This window comes from Andrographis paniculata, unplaced genomic scaffold, assembly GCF_009805555.1.
Source record: "Andrographis paniculata isolate CXL003 unplaced genomic scaffold, ASM980555v1 Contig78END, whole genome shotgun sequence".
NCBI lineage: Eukaryota > Viridiplantae > Streptophyta > Magnoliopsida > Lamiales > Acanthaceae > Andrographis > Andrographis paniculata.
In genome coordinates, this window is record NW_026137615.1 from 184,428 (window position 1) to 205,214 (window position 20,787).

A 20,787-nucleotide genomic window follows, 5' to 3' on the forward strand; every position below is an offset into this window, starting at 1 on the left:
GCAATAGACACATGGACGTCGGCAACAGTTTGCAATAAAGGTTCAACTACACTACTGGAAGGAAGAGTCGTCGAAGAAGCCATACAACTTGATACTTGCGTTTACCAAACAGGAGAAAAGCCTTCGGAGGAGAAACGAAAGAAGAAGTGGAAAGGGAAGTGATGATAAACCCTTAGGAAAATACCCTTGAATGTCTTTTCTCTCTTAGACGATGCGGGAATCGAAGGAAGCAGCCGTCACATCAAGGTTAGAGGGGTTGACGTGAGATATCAAGTTGGGATAATTTTGTGCCAAGGCCCAAGAAGGTAAGTCCCACACGAAGGAAGTCCCAAAAAGAGAGCAAAGCTTCACGTAGCTTACATTTCATCTCTTTTTTAGGAGGTCAATTGTTGGACCCCAAGTCCAAAATGACTTAAATGTCGAAGATAGTGACTTCCATCAGGCTGCGGAGCTTCCATGGAGCAAGAATATATGACTTCCATAGACCTTCGGATGACAAGCTCCATCAACTCTGAATCGGCAACCTCATGACACTAATGGAAGACCATGAAGAGTGAGGGTTCCATGTAACTCAAGGCTGTCGGGAACATATTCCCGTAGACCGGCTGGGAGTATGATGGAAACGAATCAGGGTAGGTTGCAGGTATGATCCGAAGGCAATGGAAGAGATCCAAAGCGAATGGAACTTGGTCCAGGAACGATGGAAGATGCTCAAGACGAATGGAACCTGGTCCAGGAGCAATGGAAGCCACTGGGAACTGATGGAAGGAGGTTATTTAATAGTTAAGAGAAGTAGAAAGAAGTGGGAATAATTTATAACCATCCCTGTTAGCGGGAGAAGTGGTTATTCTAGCTTAGGATTACAAGTAGGAAAAAGAAACACAACACACACGCACAACAGAACAATTCGTCTATTTTCTTACTTTCCTTTCATGTTTTATTTTCGTTTAATGCATTTTTATTCGAATTACATACTTTTATCCGCTTTCCAGTAGATTTATCCGAGTTTTATTAGATGTTAGTTTAAATCCATCGAAATCGGTCGTTTAGGCTCGAAGCCTCGTGGACGATCGAAGCTGTGGAGGCTCCATCGTAGGAGCCGCCTCCAATCCGACGACGGACAGGCTCTTTGGAGTACTTCCGGAACCTACACCGACAAATCGACGAACATTCTTGGAACCTCCGAATTGCAGGATCCAACAATTTGTCAACACTTTGGATTGTCATTTGGTCTCGGTATCTAAATTGTTGGGTGAGAAATTATATCTTGAAGTTTACTGATCGGATGTGTGTTGTCCAGGACCGCATTTCGAAGATGCTGATTGGAGTGGGTAAAGAACAAGGTGGACTATATCTGGTGCAGGAAATACTTTTGGCTCGAACAAATAAAGTGCATCACAAAGAAATCGAGGTTGATACTTTTATATTATGGCACAATAGAATGGGGCATCCGTCTTCCCAACTTTTAGAGTTACTCTCCCAAATGCAAAATAAAGTGGTCATTGGGCAAAATAAAGAGCATTATTGTGATGTTTGTATGCAAGCAAAGCAAACCCGAAATCCATTTATTTCTATTGAAAATAAAGCTAGTGAGGCTTTCCAACTCATACATTGTGATTTGTGGGGGCCATACAGGGAGGCTTCTTTACGTGGCTCTAGATATTTCCTTACCATTGTGGATGACTTCTCTCGGGCTGTTTGGATATATTTGCTACAAGGAAAGAATGAGGTTGCACCTATTATAAAGAATTTTCTTGCCTTGACTGAGACGCAATTCCATAAAAGAGTTCAAATTTTACGTAGTGATAATGGTTGAGAGTTTACTTGCTTGAATACTTACTTGAAAGAACAAATAATTGTTCATCAAACATCCATTGTTGATACGCCACAACAAAATGATCGTGTCGAACGTAAGCATTGTCATGTATTGAATGTTGGTAGAGCATTGCGCTTCCAAGCACATTTACCAATTAAGTTTTGGGGCAGTATATTTTGACAGCTGGTATCTTATTAATAGAACCCCCACACCCCTTTTGAAGGGTAAAACACCATATGAGTTGTTGATGGGGCGACCACCTTTAATGGATAATATACCTGTGTTCGGATGCCTCGCCTATGCAAAGAATTTGAACTGAGCTAGGGACAAGTTTGCTAGTCGAACTAGAAAATACATTTTTATTGGCTATTCATATGACAAGAAAGGATGGAGTCTATTTGATTTGGACACCGAAGAGATCTTTGAGTCACGTGATATGTTTTTTGTCGAAACAGAGTTTCCGTTTTCTAGACAACTTGAGAATCAAGAGAAGGATGTTGTCATGACCCATGTGGAAGCATGTTCGAGAAAGCTTATTGGGTGAATCCTTCAATGCCTTGCCATAATAGTAGCATCGATGATACTCTACAAAATGTAAATATTGTATCTGAGACTACTCCAATTAGTGATCGAGCTGTTGCGAATTCTATGTAGCCACATATTGATTTGAATGACCATGATGTGCAATCAGAGACCATTATTGATCCATCTCAAATGCACCAACAGCTGCCTGCAACAATTTGTGATATACCTTCCGGTGAAAATCAAATGAGGTCCGAGGTACTTGGAAGAGGCCACCGACAAAAGTTCTCATCTGTTCGTCTTAAGGATTATGTGACACATACAGCTCATCTGAACACCATTGTTTCAGCAACCTCTGGTACACCATATCCTATATCTAACTATCTGACTTGTAATAACTTTTCCATATCGCATCGTCATTTTCTGGCTGCGGTTACTGCAGGAGTTGAGCCTTCCAGTTTTTTGGAAGCTATGAGACATGCATGTTGGCTAGATGCCATGAAAAAGGAAATTAATGCTCTTAAAAAAATGGTACTTCGACAATCGTAGATTTACCAAAAGGAAAGAACGCTCTTGGAAGCATATGGGTTTATAAGATTAAATTTAAGGTGGACGGCTCAATTGAGCGTCATAAAGCTCGCTTGGTTGCCTTTGGAAATCATCAAGTGGAGGGGTTGGATTTTAATGAAACGTTCGCACCCACAACTAAGATGGTGACTGTTCGAACTTTTCTAGCCGTAGTTGTTGTCCAAAGGTGGGAGCTGCACCAAATGGATGTTCATAATGCATTCTTACACGGCAATTTGGAAGAAGAAGTGTATATGCGGATTTCTCCTGGTTTTGAAGTCTCTGAAAATAATCAAGTATGTCGGCTACACAAATCTCTTTAAGGACTTCGCCTAGCTTCGCGTTGTTGGTTTGCCAAATTAACTGTTGCTCTTGCCCAATATGGTTCTACTCAATCCACCTCGGACTACTCTATGTTCACATACAATAAGGACACTCTTCATTTGACGATTTTAATATATGTTGATGACTTGGTTGTTGGTGGAAATAACAGTCATGAGATAGAAAAGTTTAAGTCATACCTCTCCACATGTTTTCATATGAAGGATCTTGGTAAGCTCAAATATTTTCTTGGCTTAGAAGTGGGATACGGCACGAATGGCATATCCTTGAGTCAACGTAAATATCCATTAGATATTTTCTCTGAGACTGGTCTTTTGGGTGCAAAGCCTGTTGGAACACCTATGGAGCAAAAGCATCATCTCGCTTTATCCAATAGTGCCGATTTACTCGATCCTGCTCGCTACCGCCGCTTGGTTGGAAAGCTCATTTATCTGACGATTACTCGACCCGACTTGTCTTATGCGGTCCATGTTTTGGCGCAATTTATGCATTGTCCTAAGGAAGATCATTGGGATGCTCCTGTTCGAGTTGTTCGTTATCTCAAAGCTGATCCTGGGCAAGGGCTTATGTTCAAGTCATCCTCTCTTCTAGAATTACGAGCCTATTGTGATGCTGATTGGGCTAGTTGTCCTTTGACGTGGCGTTCTTTGACAGCTTATTTCATCTTCTTGGGAGAATTGCCAATTTCATGGTGCACGAAGAAGCAACATGCCGTGTCACAATCCTCGGCTGAAGCTGAATATCGTTCTCTTGCTGCAACTACGTGTGAATTGAAATGGTTGCATGGCTTATTACAGAATTTGGGAGTTTATAACTCTTTCCCGATTCCGGTTTACAGTGATAGCAAATCAGCTTTGCATTTAGCTCAGAATCTTGTGTTTCATGAACGTAGCAAACACATTGAGGTGGATTGCCACTATATTCGAGATGAGATACAACGTGGCTTTGTTTGTCCATCTTTTGTGTCTTCATCTCAACAACTCGCTGATATGCTTACTAAAGCTCTTGGGAAGCCAGTTTTCGACAACCTTAGAGTCAAGTTGGGCATTTCCCGTCTTCATTGGCGTATATTGTTGCATGATTGTTGTCCAATTATTTTCCATTAATTGTATTTATTTTCTTCCTTAAATAGATTAAGAATAGAACAATAGTTTAGAAGTTAATTAATATAGGTTTTGGGATTGGATAAACACGAAGGCAACTCTGTTTCTGCACAGAGGAGAGAAAATGAAAGTCATTTTGTTGCTCTTTGTTTTGCTCTTATTTTCACAGACTTATATCTATATCGATCTATATATACCAAGGCTTCTCCTTGACGATATATACGTGAGAAAGTCATTTGTAGGTTTTTTTTCTGTCTGTGTAGTTGTTTGTGTCACCGCGAATTGTTGATCGGTGTCTTGCAGATCCCTTGAGTTGCGCTTTCATTCTCCGGCTCCTTAATTTGTTCATCTGAAGGTAATATATTGTTCGATGTCCTGGATCTGATATCCACCTCCTTCTCTACTGTATCCTTTCTCTTTTCACCATTTGGACGTTGTTTTCATGTAAAGCAAAACTAGGGTTTTGGTATCTAAGTTGGTTGATTTTTTAAAGATGTTTTATTATTATTTTTTCATCAATCTGGGGTCTTCTTCAAGGAAAGTATACCTAAGCGTTTTGATTTCTTGAATGATGGACTTTTTAAATGATTTTCTAATTAAAAAGTTTAGAATCGTCAAATCTAATTTCTCAAAAGTCAGATCTGATGAGATTATATTATCTTGAAACAAGAGATAATGCTTCTTATTAACGAATGACTAAGGTTGCATATACACCATATGTTATTGTTCTTTCATTGAATAAAAAAGAAAATATTTTAGCAGATGTAAATGTGACAAAAGCTATTGTTTCTGGATGATAGAAGAAGAAAACGGAGTTGTATAGAACAGCAGAAGTTGCTGGTACCAGTTCTGATCTTTATATGGCATACAAAGGTCTCGAGGAAAAGAAAGAAGCTTCATCCCTTTGGAGAGCATAAAAAACGTTCAGGCACAAAGCTGACAGCTGCTGGAGTATCTCAAAAGAATCATGTGCCAAGGGAGAGAGCACTAGTGAGTGTGGCAGAGCGGTATGATTGGGAGGACGATGCTGCGGAAATCTCCCCACAGCTAGGATCATCAAAGAATGCATCACCTAAACTATAATATCTGTTTGAGTTTTGTATTTAAATAATATTATATATGATATTTTGTGAGAGAAAAAAAAAAATTATTGATGAGAAGAACACTCAATCCTTAATTTTGTCAAAAATATTTGTAAATATCAATTTAGATCAATAGTAAAATGTGAAAGCCTTTCTATCTCATACATACAAGTAATTTATGTTGTACTTTACTCTTCTCTCATTCATAATGTAAATGAATACATTATTTATTTAAATTTATGAACACCTCACTTAATCCTGAATCGTTTTTCAAATTTTACAAACACAGGGCATTGTCACAAGCATTGTTTGTCATCATTGACAATAATTTAAATATATATATATCATAAAATATGATTACTACCAAAGGCCATAAATCTTACATAAAATACACACCTAAGAATTTAAAAACCTAAGAAAATAAGATGTCCAAATTATGTAAGAGCCGTCAGCCCAAATACTTCAAATAGCTTCTACCACCTGAGCCAGTAGAACAAAGACAATTACTGAAAGACTAACAAGACATGACAAGATGAAAAATCATCCATGATCTTAAGCAAACCCTCACACAACCGATTGACCTTCTTCAAGATCTATATTGTTGTTTTGTCACACTCCGAGTGCAAGGCCGAAAAGAAGAAGGAAATTTGGCCTTGACGAAGGGTAACTTTTGAATTAAAGAAGAAGCAATAGAAGAAGAGAATATTTCACCTATATATTTTGAAAGAGGGTGGTCAAGGGATACTCTCTGGCACTACATGGACAGTTAGTTATATTCACAAAACATGCAAGTGACTATCGCACTACCAGAAATTAAGCCTTTTGTAGCTGCCGAAAAGTCGATACGAATGCTCATTTCTCGACACAAGAAGCCTTTTGTATCGATGTTGTAACGGATTTTTACCGATACAAAAACTCGAGTAACAAAACGTCTATGTAACGACAATTTCCGTTACAAAAAGTTGATTGTCAACACCCCTATTACGCACGTGCTAAATTTATTTGTAACGGTTGAATTCATTTTTTAACAAAATTATCCATTATTATCCTTCGTCGTAATAATAAACGTTACAAATACTTTAATGTCGTTAGAAAAAGTATTTTTTATGAAAATTCACCGTAACAACAAAACTTTTATAATATTCTATTGACTGTAACAAATACTTTTGTAACAACCATACAAAAATAATGAAAATAATCAGAATTAATTTCATCACAAATAGCATAAAACCTATTTTTTATACTAAATACAAAAATAATATAGAAACATACAAAATGATGTTGATCCAACAACATTCTCCGGCACACCAAAAATATAAATACAATATTGTTCTCCCGACAACCATGCCAAATGAGTGGTGTACACCATATCCAAAATATCCAACATCCGAAAGATAAAGAACTATGAAAAAGTATCTATTCAATAAACCAATTCAATCTAAATACAAAGAGACAAATGGGCCAACATGATCGTTGTTGCTGCAATCTCTGGGAAGATACTCAGGGACGGCCAAGTAACTGCAATGAAATGCGAAGTTATAAAAAATTTTATATAAAATTGATAAATACAAATCATAAATACTTGTTACACTTAGTGAAATAATTCACAATGTCACATAATAATTAACGAATAAATAAGAGTAATGAGATTAACCATCACAAATACTCATACATTACAACATAAGTCAGATACATTTCACAAATGTCACACAAGAGAAGAACTTCCCTTTGCTTAACACATGAAACAGACTAAAAATATTGTAGCACACACAACTATAAACTATAATAAGAAATTTCTATCAGATTCTTCTCTAAACCATCTATTAAATATATAACTAAAAATAACATTGATAATCTATCTGCTAAATTAACCAAAGCGACTTTTGGTTCATTCAATAGCATTGGATGAGAACTCCCAAAAAAATATTAACATTTATACAATTTTTCAGATACTAATAATATTTGTCATAGTTACCGTAACTGGTTTACACTAGTGTCACAAGCATCTCTAAATTTATTAAGGAAAAAAATATATTTACTTTTCCTATGCTATTGTTAAGTTTTGCAAAAGCTTCTACTTGAAACAACTCAGGTAGGACTTACAACAACTTGTAAGGAATATAACATTTGTAAATCGAACAACTATGCCCAACCTATTCTCAAATATCTAAAAGTATAACATAATATCCATCCCTCCGAAGTTCCAAATGGGGCAAGTATTGAATTAGTGGATCAACAACAATAATAAACCCCTATGCATGCTATACAACAACAATAAAAAGTTTCTAAAAGTTTCAGCAACAAAAAGACATAAAAATACAACAAAACAAGACGATCAAGGCAAGGAAAATATAATCAAATGGGCAAACGGTAACCAAGCAACCAAATACACTAGATAAATATATGACAACCCCCACAATTAAACAAAGGACAACTAAGTATTAACTATTCCGAAGCACTTAAAGGCTCCCAACCATTAAAAACTAAAATTGCAAACGAACATGGGTTTGGTACGGATAGCATGAGATTCGATCTACATCAAAAGATTTGCAGCTATCAACAACGTTCTTTTGTGTGGATAACTTATAAGCAAAATAAATTTATAGTAAGGATCAATACGTATACGTGGTATAAACGAGTAATGCATGTTAAATGTCAAATTTTAATGCTTACTCCATCTACATCATACCTTTATCTTGAGCCATGCACCTTACATTATGCTGTTTCCATATCTTGAGTTGGCCCAATCGTAAAATCAACAATTGTAAAGGATAATTACGAACCCAGAAAAAATTACAAATCTTATTTGCATTCCCCAGACAAATTATTTGAAAAGAGTAGAATTGTAAATGTTTATTTTTGCTGTTTTCCATAGATTCAGCTAGGCTATAGTCAGAGCTCCCAAATATATATAATATTATTTGATGATTTTCCATACATACACCTATGAAACAATAATTAAGCAAATTAAGACAAATATCACTAGAATCAACAAATATAGAATTAAGGCATTCTCCATAGGGCCCTCCTGTCTTTTCCTTCTATGAGCTGAGGTATTATAAAACATTCTCTAACTACATAAATTTAAACCATGGCATGACATTGATAACGTACAAGACAAGAATACAACTAAAAAAAATATTTTCAGATTCATTAGGAAGAAATAAATGGTCATGATGTTGCTACCAATAACGATCAAATAAAGGTCACATTTCACTTCTATAGCTCTAATATTTGAAACATTTGAATTCTTCTATTCAAGATGAATAGGATCACAAGAACTATAAAAACATAAAAGAATTATATAAATTATTTTAAATTTTGGAACAATAAGGTAAAGCAATGAAACTGTCAATGCTAGAACATCTTTGCTTTCATTTTCATTTATTATGATAACAACTCACATTTAGTCCTATATATTTTGAATATGCAGCATAACAATTGTTGATCAAGGCAAAAATTGTTTAACTCAACAATATAAACCCATCAATCATATACTTTACGTTTCACTTTAATGATATCTCTTTAATACCTTGTTAAAATATTTTGTAGGAATATCAGAATTTCATATATTATTCACATAAATTAGTCTGTACCTTGGCGTAATAATGTTTCCAAACCCTGTGGGCAACCTGATCACCTCCCAAAATCAAAAGTTTTGAATTTGTCTTCCCAATACTCAACTGCTCTTAAGTCTGGATATTGAGTTAGCTGGTGTTGCACCAATTTCTTTTCATATCTAACACCTTGAAAGTCTTAGCATCATTACCATTACATTTCTACAAACTTCACTACATTTGTAGATAAAAATACTTTAAAAAGAACATATATGAAATAAGTATAAAAAACAAGCAAGTCTAACAACAAATAATAAAAAAGTCTACAGTTGCACGAAGAACATATTAAGCATATAGATAATAAAAATAAAGAAAATAATTTACAGTTTTTCTTTCATTGCATTTTTTTAGTGTGTGTATATATGTATGTGTCTATATATATATATATACTAGAACTATCCATTTGTCTAACTAACATTTGTTACTTTATAGATAAATTAGAAATAAACCATTACCTGTATAGCAGCTAACACGCCATATTCCCAACCCTCATGTTGCACTAGCCCCATTAATGTCTGTGGATCGGTGCTAAACCTATAAGGAAGATTGAGTTTAAAAAGCATAAGATTGCAAGCTCATTATGTGTGAAGGGACATAGATAGATTACATTATCTGATTGTACAGAGACTCAAGAACCATTAAAATACCATAATATTGATTGCACCATTTCTTGCATTACAAGAAATTAATAAACATAGAAAGTCGGTGTGCTCTAGAGGTTATATAAGAACCATTATAATACCATAATATTGGTTGCGCCATTGCTTGCATTACAAGCAATTAATAAGCATAGTACGTAGGTGTACTTTAGAGGTTATATAAGCAAATAGATATTGTTAGGAAAGCTAGGAAAACATCATTCTTATTCTTTAAAAAATATGTTCTTTCCCATAAATCATAGTATCACAAAAATTCTTAAAAGAATGGGGTAATGAGCACAAAAGTAGCAACACCTTATCCTCATCATCTATCTTTTAATCAATATTTTTTAGATCCATAATAATGGAATCAAAATTATCAAGATGGGAGAGCAATGATGGACCTTCCTCCATTCGAAGCATATAAAGGCTTTGCTTTAGGTACAGACGATTCTCAATAGACTTCTTCATGTATAAGGCCTTAAGCTTATCCCACATTGCCTTAGCCGAAGTCTCCGTTATAACCTCCCGCAAAACCTCATCAGAGAGATTTAAGATAATACTCGAACGAGCCTTCTTATCCAACTCCAAAAATATGGACTTCTCCATATCCTTAGGCATTTTTCAATACCCTGGATAGCCAAATCGACTTCACCTTGAACAAAAATAGCCTCCATCTTGAGCTGCCATATCCCAAAGTTGACATTTCTGTCAAATTTCTCCACTAACGTCCTTGTGATTGTAATTGTGTGGTGAAAAAGATTCCCACAAATATAGCAAGTGCTCTGATACCAATTTGTTAGGATTATGGCCCCAAACAAATATTTGCAGAATCTTAACACTGACAAAAATAAGAACAAGAAATTTAAACGGCATAAGAATATACATGGTTCGGTCAAGATGACCTATATCCACGGGCAAAGACGGAGCAAACTTTCACTATCAAGAGAGGAATACAAAATTGGCTCGAATAACGATTCTGACACCCACAACTCTCAATCTCCCAAAACACCCTCAAGACAAAACAAGTATCGCACAAATATATATGGAAAGACTATTTGTTTAATTTTGGTGTATCTTAAAACCCAACCCAAGACTACAAATTTTTAGAAGACTTATGGCAACTTTGTCACCACAAGCAATGTGGGACAACTATTACTTAAAACTTTAAAACAAACCAATGTAGGACAAAGCCACATAATATGTTCGAACATTTGTGAAAGGAAAAAGGAAAGTTGAGCCATATGTTGCAACAATACCAGATGCTGGAACGGCAAGACTTGAAGCATGGGAAGAAAATAACTTAATGATTATTTCTTGGTTATGGAATGCCATGATACTTAAGAATAATGATAAAAACATGTTTCTTCTACATCTAAGGCAATTTAGGATGCCCTTTATCAGGCGTATTCCAAGGTTAATGATGCAACAACTATTAATGATACCAAGACAAAGACAATTGGAGCAAAAAGAGGTGCAAAAATAGTGAAAGAGTATGACAAGTTTTTGCAAAATCAGTGACAGAAACTTGATTATTGTAAGACACTTGATTTAAACTGTAGCAAGTGTACAGTGTTTATCAAAAGGTTCATAAAAATAGAGATTGTGTCTATGAGTTTTTTTGGCCTAAACTTTGAATTTCACCTTGTACGAATTCAAATTTTGGGTAGAGCATCTTTCCCCTCTCTAACTAAAACCGTACCTCTAGCACATATAGAAGAAAGTCGTAAGGGTATTATGTTAGAATTACCATTAACATGAAATTGTGTTGTTTTAAGCTCCAAATATCTAAAGTTGGTACTAAACAAGGTTGCTACAAATAAGCCAAATCAAACAAATGGGCTGATGAACTACTGCAAGAAACCCATACACATCAAAGAAAAATTCTACAGATTAATTGGGAAACCAGCCACTCGCAAATGGGGACAAGATACACATCCACAAAATTAATTACATCGAGAGACAAAAACCATCTTCAAGAAGTAACCTTAATAATAAGAAGAAGAAACTGTTTTGAAGAAGTTAACTTAATAATGATAATAATAAATGCAGGAAGCCAAAACATGAAGCAGAAGCAATTTGCAAGTTTGCGTATTAAGTTACTCCTGCCAAAATACTTACCTGCATGTAGAATGTCTTGAAGTCATTGCAACCATTCATACATAAATGACAAATTTTCAATATCACGACAACCTGGGAAACAACATAACATTTCACAATAAAAACTAAATATTGCTCTTAAAATAGCTTAAAAGAATGGTACCACATGATCCAAAGAAGCTATAGAAAAAACATGCATTGTTTTGATAAAGACTGTACACTTTCCTATGTATTCAAAGTTTTCGTTAACCATTCTACAAATTAAATATTGATCTTTTTCTATTTGGTAGATCACAAACACAACACGCTTTGTTTTTATTTCCCTTTGCATTCTTCAATTATTTCCCAGCATTCTAATATCACAATCAATTGGCAAGCTACTAGTTGCTACAGGGATGAAATTCACAAAATAATCAACTCTTAGGCACAAAAGTTCAATAAATCAAGCTCAATTGTCCAATTATCAATAGCATCAATTCATAGTGCCAATAGCATCAACCCAAGCAAGATATACCAAAATGGAAGTAGAATCGAACTAATAAAAACCTAAATTCACATCAAATTCCTGTAATTTGAACAAATTCAAATCCAACTTGCAATCTCAAATACTAATCACAATAGCCCTTGGTGAAATTTTTCCGAAGATTGAATTACAAGTACTAGACAAATAGATTAGAGATATTACCCAATATAAGGATTAAGGATTAGGGCGGTGGTCGTCAGCAGTTCACAGAGTGGCTTGAGGCACGGCGGGCGATGTCACAACGGCGTGAGGTTGCTGGGCATGGGGGAAGGATACAATTTTCTCTAAGGATCTACTCCTGCTCACACTAAACCACTATTCATCCTTGCAAAATGTAAATAATTCAGAAGTGGCGTACCCTTTATTTTACAATGTTGCAAGGGTAGTCTCGTAAAATGTGAAACTCAGAGAAATAAACATACAAATCATTCAAACTAACAACAAGGTAAATAAGCCTTACATTTAACTACTCTAGAAAATTAAGTTTACTAGGTGAAAAGTTTGTTATAAGTTTTCAGTAGGGTGGGCAAAAAACGATGTTGTGAACAATACAATTTTCTGTAAGGATCTTCTCCTGCTCACACAAAATCACTATTCATCCTCCAACAATTGTTAATTGGGTGTAGAATTTGCATCTTTCGCAGTTGAAAGATTTAGATCCTAAGTTCTCGAATCTTGGAACATGGAGAATCCTTTGATATATATTTTTCAAACAAATCAGATTGGACCCATAATGATCATCTCAGGAATTTGAATTGTAGATTTTCATTGCTCCATAAGTAGAAATTGTTTCATTATTGATGGCCCAATCCATCACGATTTAAGTTTTCCTATGAATAAGTGCAATATGTAATTGTAGAGTAGGACTCCATCTCCTCTGGTGTAGTGCTTGGGGCGGATTACTTTATGATGGTAGATACATGCTTCCTTATCTAGATTTTTCCATTCTCTTATTGGATAAAACAAAACACGTCCAAATCCATCCAATAGTTCTTTCGCTTATCTTGAGCTGGTAGAAGCTCAAAATTCAAAAATCTAAGTACCTTATTAAGAAATTTCTCCAAGTCGAATGGTAGAGGGCAGGACTTCCCGTATACAAGGAGAAACAATGACATCCCTATTGGTGTATATTGAAGATAGTATATATGATAGGCCTAAAGTGTATCATCCAAATTTAGAACCAATATTTTTATTCTTATTCACAGTGGTTTTCAAGATATACTTCATCTCATGATTTCTCACTTCAACTAGGTCATTTGATAATCGGTGGTAGAGGGTGGCGAGGCTATGACAAACATTGTACCTCGTGATAAGTGTGGTGAATCACCGATAAACAAAATGGGTGACTTTGCCGCTAACAAAGGACCTTCAAACACCAAATCATGAGAAAATATTTTATTTTTTTGTACGGATTCCTTAACCTAAATTGCAACATTGGTGGGAAGAGTAGGTTGTTTCAACTCATTTGCTAACATAATTCACTACGACAAAAATATAAAATTTCCTATGAGATTTGAGGAAACTCACCAAAAAAAAATTGAATTACCCAATCATTGACACAATATTTGCCATATTTTTCTAGTTCGTCTTCAATCATGAACCTGATGTAGCACTTCCATCATCTTCTCTTAATAAAATTGCAAAGTTTGCTCGACTCTGTTGTTTATTCACTAGACTCATCCTACAATTACTACGGCTGAGTTGGCGAGCAATTTGAGGAAAAAAGTTTATTTTGAGTTGAGAAGATGGGAGCAGAGTGGTGTGCATGAATGACGCAGCCCAACTAACTAAATTATACTAACCGAAACTTAAAACTAAATTCAAATAAAAAATTAAGCAAAAAAAAAAGATATTACCGGTGTCCGATTCGTCAATCGATCGGATGTGAACCCAAGCGTTGCCTAGACCCAACACCTCTGAACCAATGGAGACTCGAACGATTTGGCTAAAAACTCCGGTCGGTTTCGGAAGCCATGAACCCAAGGAATCAACCCAAGGACCCTATTTGAGAATGATATGCGTATGCAAGGGTAACCCTCGCTCACACACTAATTCCAATATAATGGAATAAAGAGAAACTTTAATTGATATAATTTTCAAGGTGTCTAACAAGTGAACCCAAGTGTCTTATTTATAGAGGAGGCTAGCTTGGAAAAAGACTCTACAACCAATGTGGGACAAAAAATATATTATTTATATCCCACTAATTAAGTAAATAAGAGATGCCCAATTAATTAGATTGATGGGACCCACTTTATGAAATAAAATAAAACATCTCTTATCCCACATGGGTAATGATGTGAGTAGAAACTCCAATCGGTGTTATAAATTGTGGTCTTCAAGGGTGGATGCACTCCAATGTTGATAACGCTCTTCCTATTGGCCTCCATGCTTCAACTTTATGCATGTTCTCCTTTTCCAAGTATAGAATTAATGCCATAATATTAGTTTGAAACTTCTTGGCACGGTTTCGAGTAATCGGACCTGGTGGTAGTGTAGGTTCATCATCGCTTTTGACGACCTTGTCATCCCCCCCTTCTTGAAAAATTGAGTCCCCCATTTTCTTAGTCTGTTCATCTCCTACATCAAAAGAACTTAAGTCAGCAACGTTGAATGTGCTATGAACTTGGTACTCACCCGGTAGCTCAATACGATATGCATTGTCATTGATGCGTTCCACAACTTGGAATGACCCGTCTCCTCTTGGGCTCAGCTTAGACTTCCGTTTCTCGGGAAATCTACTTTTTCTCAAGTGCAACCATACTCATTCGCCTGGAAGGAACACTACATGCTTTCGACCTTTGTTAGCACTTTTAGCATACCGAGCGTTTGATTTTGCAATGTTATCCCGAACCTTTGAATGCATCTCCTTCACAAATTCAGCCCGTTTCCTGCCACCACTATTAAAATACTCATTGCTAGGCAATGGTAACATATCCAAAGGTGTTAGAGCATTAAAGCCATAAACAACCTCAAAAAGAGACATGTGTGTCGAAGAATGCAACGTACGATTATAAGCAAATTCAGCGTGAGGCAAACATTCTTCCCAACTTTTGCAATTCTTTTTTATCAAGACACGAAGTAGGTTCCCTAAGGTTCTATTCACTGTTTCAGTTTAACCATCCGTTTGGGGATGATGAGATGTAGAAAATAGCAACTTAGTTCCCAATTTAGCCCAAAGTGTATTCCAAAAGTAACTAAGAAACTTTGTATCCATGTCCGACACAATTGTCTTAGGGACACCATGCAATTTCAAAACATTATGAAAGAATAGATCTGCAATAGGAGATGCATCATTGGTTTTCTTACATGCAATGAAGTGTGCAATTTTTGAAAATCTATCAACCACGACAAAAATCGAATCATTTCCTCTCCTAGACCTAGGTAATCCCATAACAAAATCCATTGAAATATCAGTCCATGGTGCTTCTGGAATAGGTAAGGGTGTGTATAGACCGTGTGGTTGTGCATGTGACTTTGTAATCTTACAAACAACACATTTATTCACATAAGACTCAACATCATGCTTCATTTTAGGCTAATAATAGTATTCATGCAATGCACTCAATGTCTTATCACACCCAAAATGACCCATCAAGCCTCCCTCATGTGCCTCAACCACTAACACATCACGAAGTGAACACCTAGGTACACACAAACGATTCACACGAAATAAATACCCATCATGCAAGTAATAATCACCAAAGCCATGTGTAGCACATTTTGCAAAGATATCAGAAAAATCAACATCATTCACATAAATATCTTTTATGAATGCAAATCCCATAAGCTTAGATTCTAACAAGGTTAGCAACCCATGCCTCCTTGATAGCGCATCAGCTACAACATTTTCCTTTCCTTTCTTGTACTGAATCGAGTAAGGAAATGTGTCCACGAATGCTACCCATCTTGCATGCCGCTTGCTAAGCTTTTTTTAACTCTTTAAATGCTTTAATGATTCATGGTCAGTGTGAACAATGAATTCTTGTGATCGCAAATAGTGCTACCATGTTTGAAGTGCACGAACCAACGAGTACAATTTTCAGTCATACGTCGAATAGTTGAGGGCAGCCCCACTCAGCTTCTCACTGAAGTACGCAATCAGCTTCTTTCCTTGCATCAAAATAGCTCCAATCCCAATTCCTGAGGCATCACATTCCAATTCAAATGGCTTAGTAAAATCCGGTAGAGCTAAAACATGAGTATTAGTAAGTTTTCTCTTAAGCAAATCGAAAGATGCTTGTTAAGAAACTCCCCAATCAAAGTGTTTATCTTTCTTTGTAAGCTCAGTCAGTGGTGCTGCAATGGAGCTAAAATCTCGCACAAAGCGGCGGTAAAAGCTTGCAAGTCTAAGGAAACTACGAACTTCCTTGATCATTTTAGGTGTTGGCCAATCCCGAACAGCTTGTTTTTTAGCTTCATCCACACTTATTCCTTCAGCACCTACAACAAAACCAAGAAAAATATATTTGTCGACACAAAAGTCGCACTTCTTCGGGTTAGCATAAAGCTTTTCAGCTCTTAACACTTCCTAAACACTATGAATATGCTCTACATGTTCTTCCATTGATTTACTATAAATGAGAATATCATCAAAGTAAACCACAACAAACTTCCCTATGAAAGTACGTAATACATGATTCATTAACCGTATAAACGTACTTGGAGCATTCGTAAGGCCAAAAGGCATGACTAACCACTCATATAAGCCGAATGTAGTTTTAAATACAGTTTTCCATTCGTCACCTTCCCTCATTCTAATCTGATGATATCCACTTTTCAAATCAATTTTAGAAAAGTATTTTGACCCATGCAGTTCATCTAGCATATCATCTAAACGAGGGATAGGGTGTCGATACTTTACCGTTATGGCATTTACGGCTCGACAAGCGATGCACATCCTCCATCCACCATCCTTCTTTGGGACAAGAAGAACCGGTACAGCACAAGGGCTTAGGCTTTCGCGAATCCAGCCTTTGTCAAGAAACTCATCCACTTGCTTACGTATTTCCTTGACTTCCTCTGGACTTGCCTTGTAAGCTGGACGATTTGGGATTGATGCACCCGGAATGAGATCCATCTGATGCTCAATGCCCCGAATAGGTGGTAATCCTCCGGTTACTTCATCAGGAAACACATCTTGATATTCCTGCAAAAGAGAAGCAACATTGGAAGGGAGTTCCATTAGCTCTTGCTTAGACAAATAAACAGGTTTAATCAAAAGTAAATAGGAACTTCCCTCGTGAACTTTCAAATTTTTTGCCTCTCTCAAGCTCACAAGCATTTTTCTTTCAAGCTCACTCTTGCTTTGTTCACTCACTTGCTCTCTTTTGTCACTCTTATTTTTTTTGCTTTCACTTTTCTCACTCCCATGCTCACTTTTTTTACTCTTATTTTTTTCACTCTTTTTTCCTTCTCTCTTTTCTTTGGCTTCTTCCAAAAATTGACGATGCAAGTAGAGTTGGTCCTCATGGACATCCATTGGAGACAACGGCTTCAAACATATCTTTCTACTCCCAAACTCAAATGAGTATCTATTCAAATATCCATCATGATAAAAATTTCTACCAAACTGCCATGGTCTCCCAAGTAATATGTGACAAGCTTGCATCGGTAGCACATCACATACGACTTCATCCTCATAATTTTTTATCTTGATAGGAACCGTCACCTGCTTGTTCACATTCAACTCTCCGCAACTGCTAACCCACTGCAATTTGAATGGTTTGGGGTGGGGTGTTGTTAGTAAATTCAATTTTCGAACAACAAGTTTACTTACAATATTTGTGCAACTCCCACTGTCAATAATGAGGCTACACACTTTGCCTCCAATTATGCAACGAGTTTGAAAGATATTTTCTCGTTGTTCCTCATCAAAGGTCCTTGACATAGTGCTTAAGGCTTGTAAGGTAACCAAACTCAAACCAACACCAGAATCAGAGTCATCATCCGTGTTATTTTCCTCATTTACTCTTTGATCAACCCCCTCCTCATTTTCAGATTCTGTTTCGTATTCCCCAAACTTATTGAAGATCATCGTTTTTTTGTTTGGGCATTGACTTGAAATGTGGCCTCGACCTTGACACTTGAAGCAAATGATATCTCGATTCCTCGGCTTCTCCGGATCAGCTCCAACATGCTTGTTCCGTGGCGTGTCATCCTTGATAATACATTTTCCTTTACCGAACCCTTGGGCCACTTGGGTTTTGTCATCCTTCTTGGTATAATTTGGTATGAAGGGCTTCGTACCAAATGTTTTCTGTTTGCCCTTACGCTTCAATTTTTTCTCAATAGTAATAGCACGTTCCACCAATTTATCAATATCATCAAAACGATACATTCTCACTTTGTCAGCAATGTCTCGATTCAGCCCCGTCAAGATCCTCGCTACCGTGGCTTGTTGACTCTCTCGAACATCAGCCCGCATTAAAGTCACCTCCAATCCTTGTAGAACTCATCGACTGTCCTATTTCCTTGCTTCATCGATTGCAGTCGAACATGCAAGTCTTGCGTATACGAACTCGTCACAAATTTAGCTCGCATGACACGTGTCAACTCCTCCCATGTTTGAATCATCGGTGCTCTACCTCGCCTTTGATTGAGGCAAATATTGTCCCACCAATGAATGACATAATCTTTGAACACGGAGACCGCAGCTCGGACTTTTTGTGGACCATCCAAATCTTGACAATCAAATATCAGCTCAATCTTCCGCTCCCAATCAAGATATGCTTCTGAATCATATTTCCCGTAGAAATGTGGGATTTGGAATTTCATAGAACGAATTGGATCATTGTCATCTCTCCTATGTGCCCCTCGTCGTGCTCGAAGGGGAACATTGCTCTCTACTTCTCCATCATACTCATTCATATCACGATCATCTTCGATAAGATCACGAACTCGTTCATGCCTTGGAGCATTCCCAGGAGGTCGTCGTCCTAAAGGTGGAATGCCATTGTGCGGACATGGAGGGGCTGCATTCCCTTCTACCCTCGATGTTTCGAACTTATTTATTCGGGCATGGAGTCCTTCAACCTCATGTCGAAGTACCCTTTGTACTTCCACCATCATATCTTTCACGAGCATTTTAGGGTCAAAGCTTGATGCGGATGCCATATCATTTTCCTCGTCACTTCTCTCACCTGCCATAGAAAAATATACTGGAAATATATATAGATGGTTAGATAAATGATTCCTCACCCTCTCGTGTATACCCACGTAATGTACCTCTCCGTCTTACACACGCGCTCAAATTTCACGGTCCTTGGTAAGCCCCTCGAGTTATAGCCAACTAAACTTCACGGAATATAGCCAATATAAATTGACGAGTGTACCCCAAGTAGCCAAACTCAACCATAGCAACAAACCAACAAGCACAACCGCAAGAAAATCGATATCCACAAATAAACAAGTGGATACAATACTCAAAATCACAATGTATTTCAAAGAGGGCTTTTTTTAAAAAAAATAAAAATAAAAATAATTTCCTGCAGTATTTTTTTTATTTATTTTTTTCAGCAGTATTTTTTTTTTTAATTTTCTGCAGTTTTTTTTTAATTTTTTGCAGTTTTTTTTTTTTTTTTGCAATATATTTATATATTTTTTTTCTCAACAATGATAATGCTACTTACAAATATTTAAAAGAGCTTAACATAATTTAACAATATGAAATAAAGACTACTAATACTACCGGAATAAAAATTCCAATAAAAACTTGGCTCTGATACCAAATTGATGACGCAGCCCAAGTAACTAAACTATACTAACTGAAACTTAAAACTAAATTCAAATAAAAAACTAAGTAAAAAAAGATATTACCGGTGTCCGATTCGTCAATCGATCGGATGTGAACCCAAGAGTTGCCTAGACCCAACACCTCTAAACCAATGGAGACTCGAACGATTTGGCTAGAAACTCCGGTCGGTTTTGGAAGCCACGAACCTAAGAAATCAACCCAAGGACCCGATTTGAGAATGATACGCGTATGCAAGAGTAACCCTCGCTCACACACTAATTCCAATATAATGGAATAAAGAGATCCTTTAATTGATATAATTTTCAAGGTGTCTAACAAGTGAACCCAAGTGCCTTATTTACAAGGGAGGCTAGCTTGGAAAAAGACTCTACAACCAATGTGGAACAAAAAATATATTATTTATATCTCACTAATTAAGTAAATAAGAGATGTCCAATTAATTAGATTGATGGAACCCACTTTATTAAATAAAATAAAACACCTCTTATCCCACATGGGTAATGATGTGAGTAGAAACTCCATGTTATAAATTGTGGTCTTCAAGGGTGGTCCAATGTTATAATGCTTTTCCCATTGGCCTCCATGCTTCAACTTTATGCATGTTCTCCTCTTTCAAGTATAGAATTAATGTCATAATATTAGTTTGAAACTTCTTGGCACGGTTTCGAGTAATCGGACCTGGTGGTAGTGTAGGTTCATCGTCGCTTTTGACGACCTCGTC

The 20,787-nt window shown here is 36.5% G+C and overlaps 1 protein-coding gene across 1 annotated transcript; it reads right to left on the bottom strand.

Moving 5' to 3' along the window:
- Positions 1 to 14,648: 14,648 nt before the first annotated feature.
- LOC127239551 (uncharacterized) lies at positions 14,649 to 15,296 on the bottom strand. The gene is made up of 2 exons (XM_051257753.1): positions 15,133 to 15,296; positions 14,649 to 15,048 (listed from the first exon to the last, which is right to left on the bottom strand). Exons 1-2 carry the CDS (start codon positions 15,294 to 15,296, stop codon positions 14,649 to 14,651), a joined length of 564 nt encoding a protein of 187 aa, XP_051113710.1.
- Between the last annotated feature and the right edge of the window lie 5,491 nt (positions 15,297 to 20,787).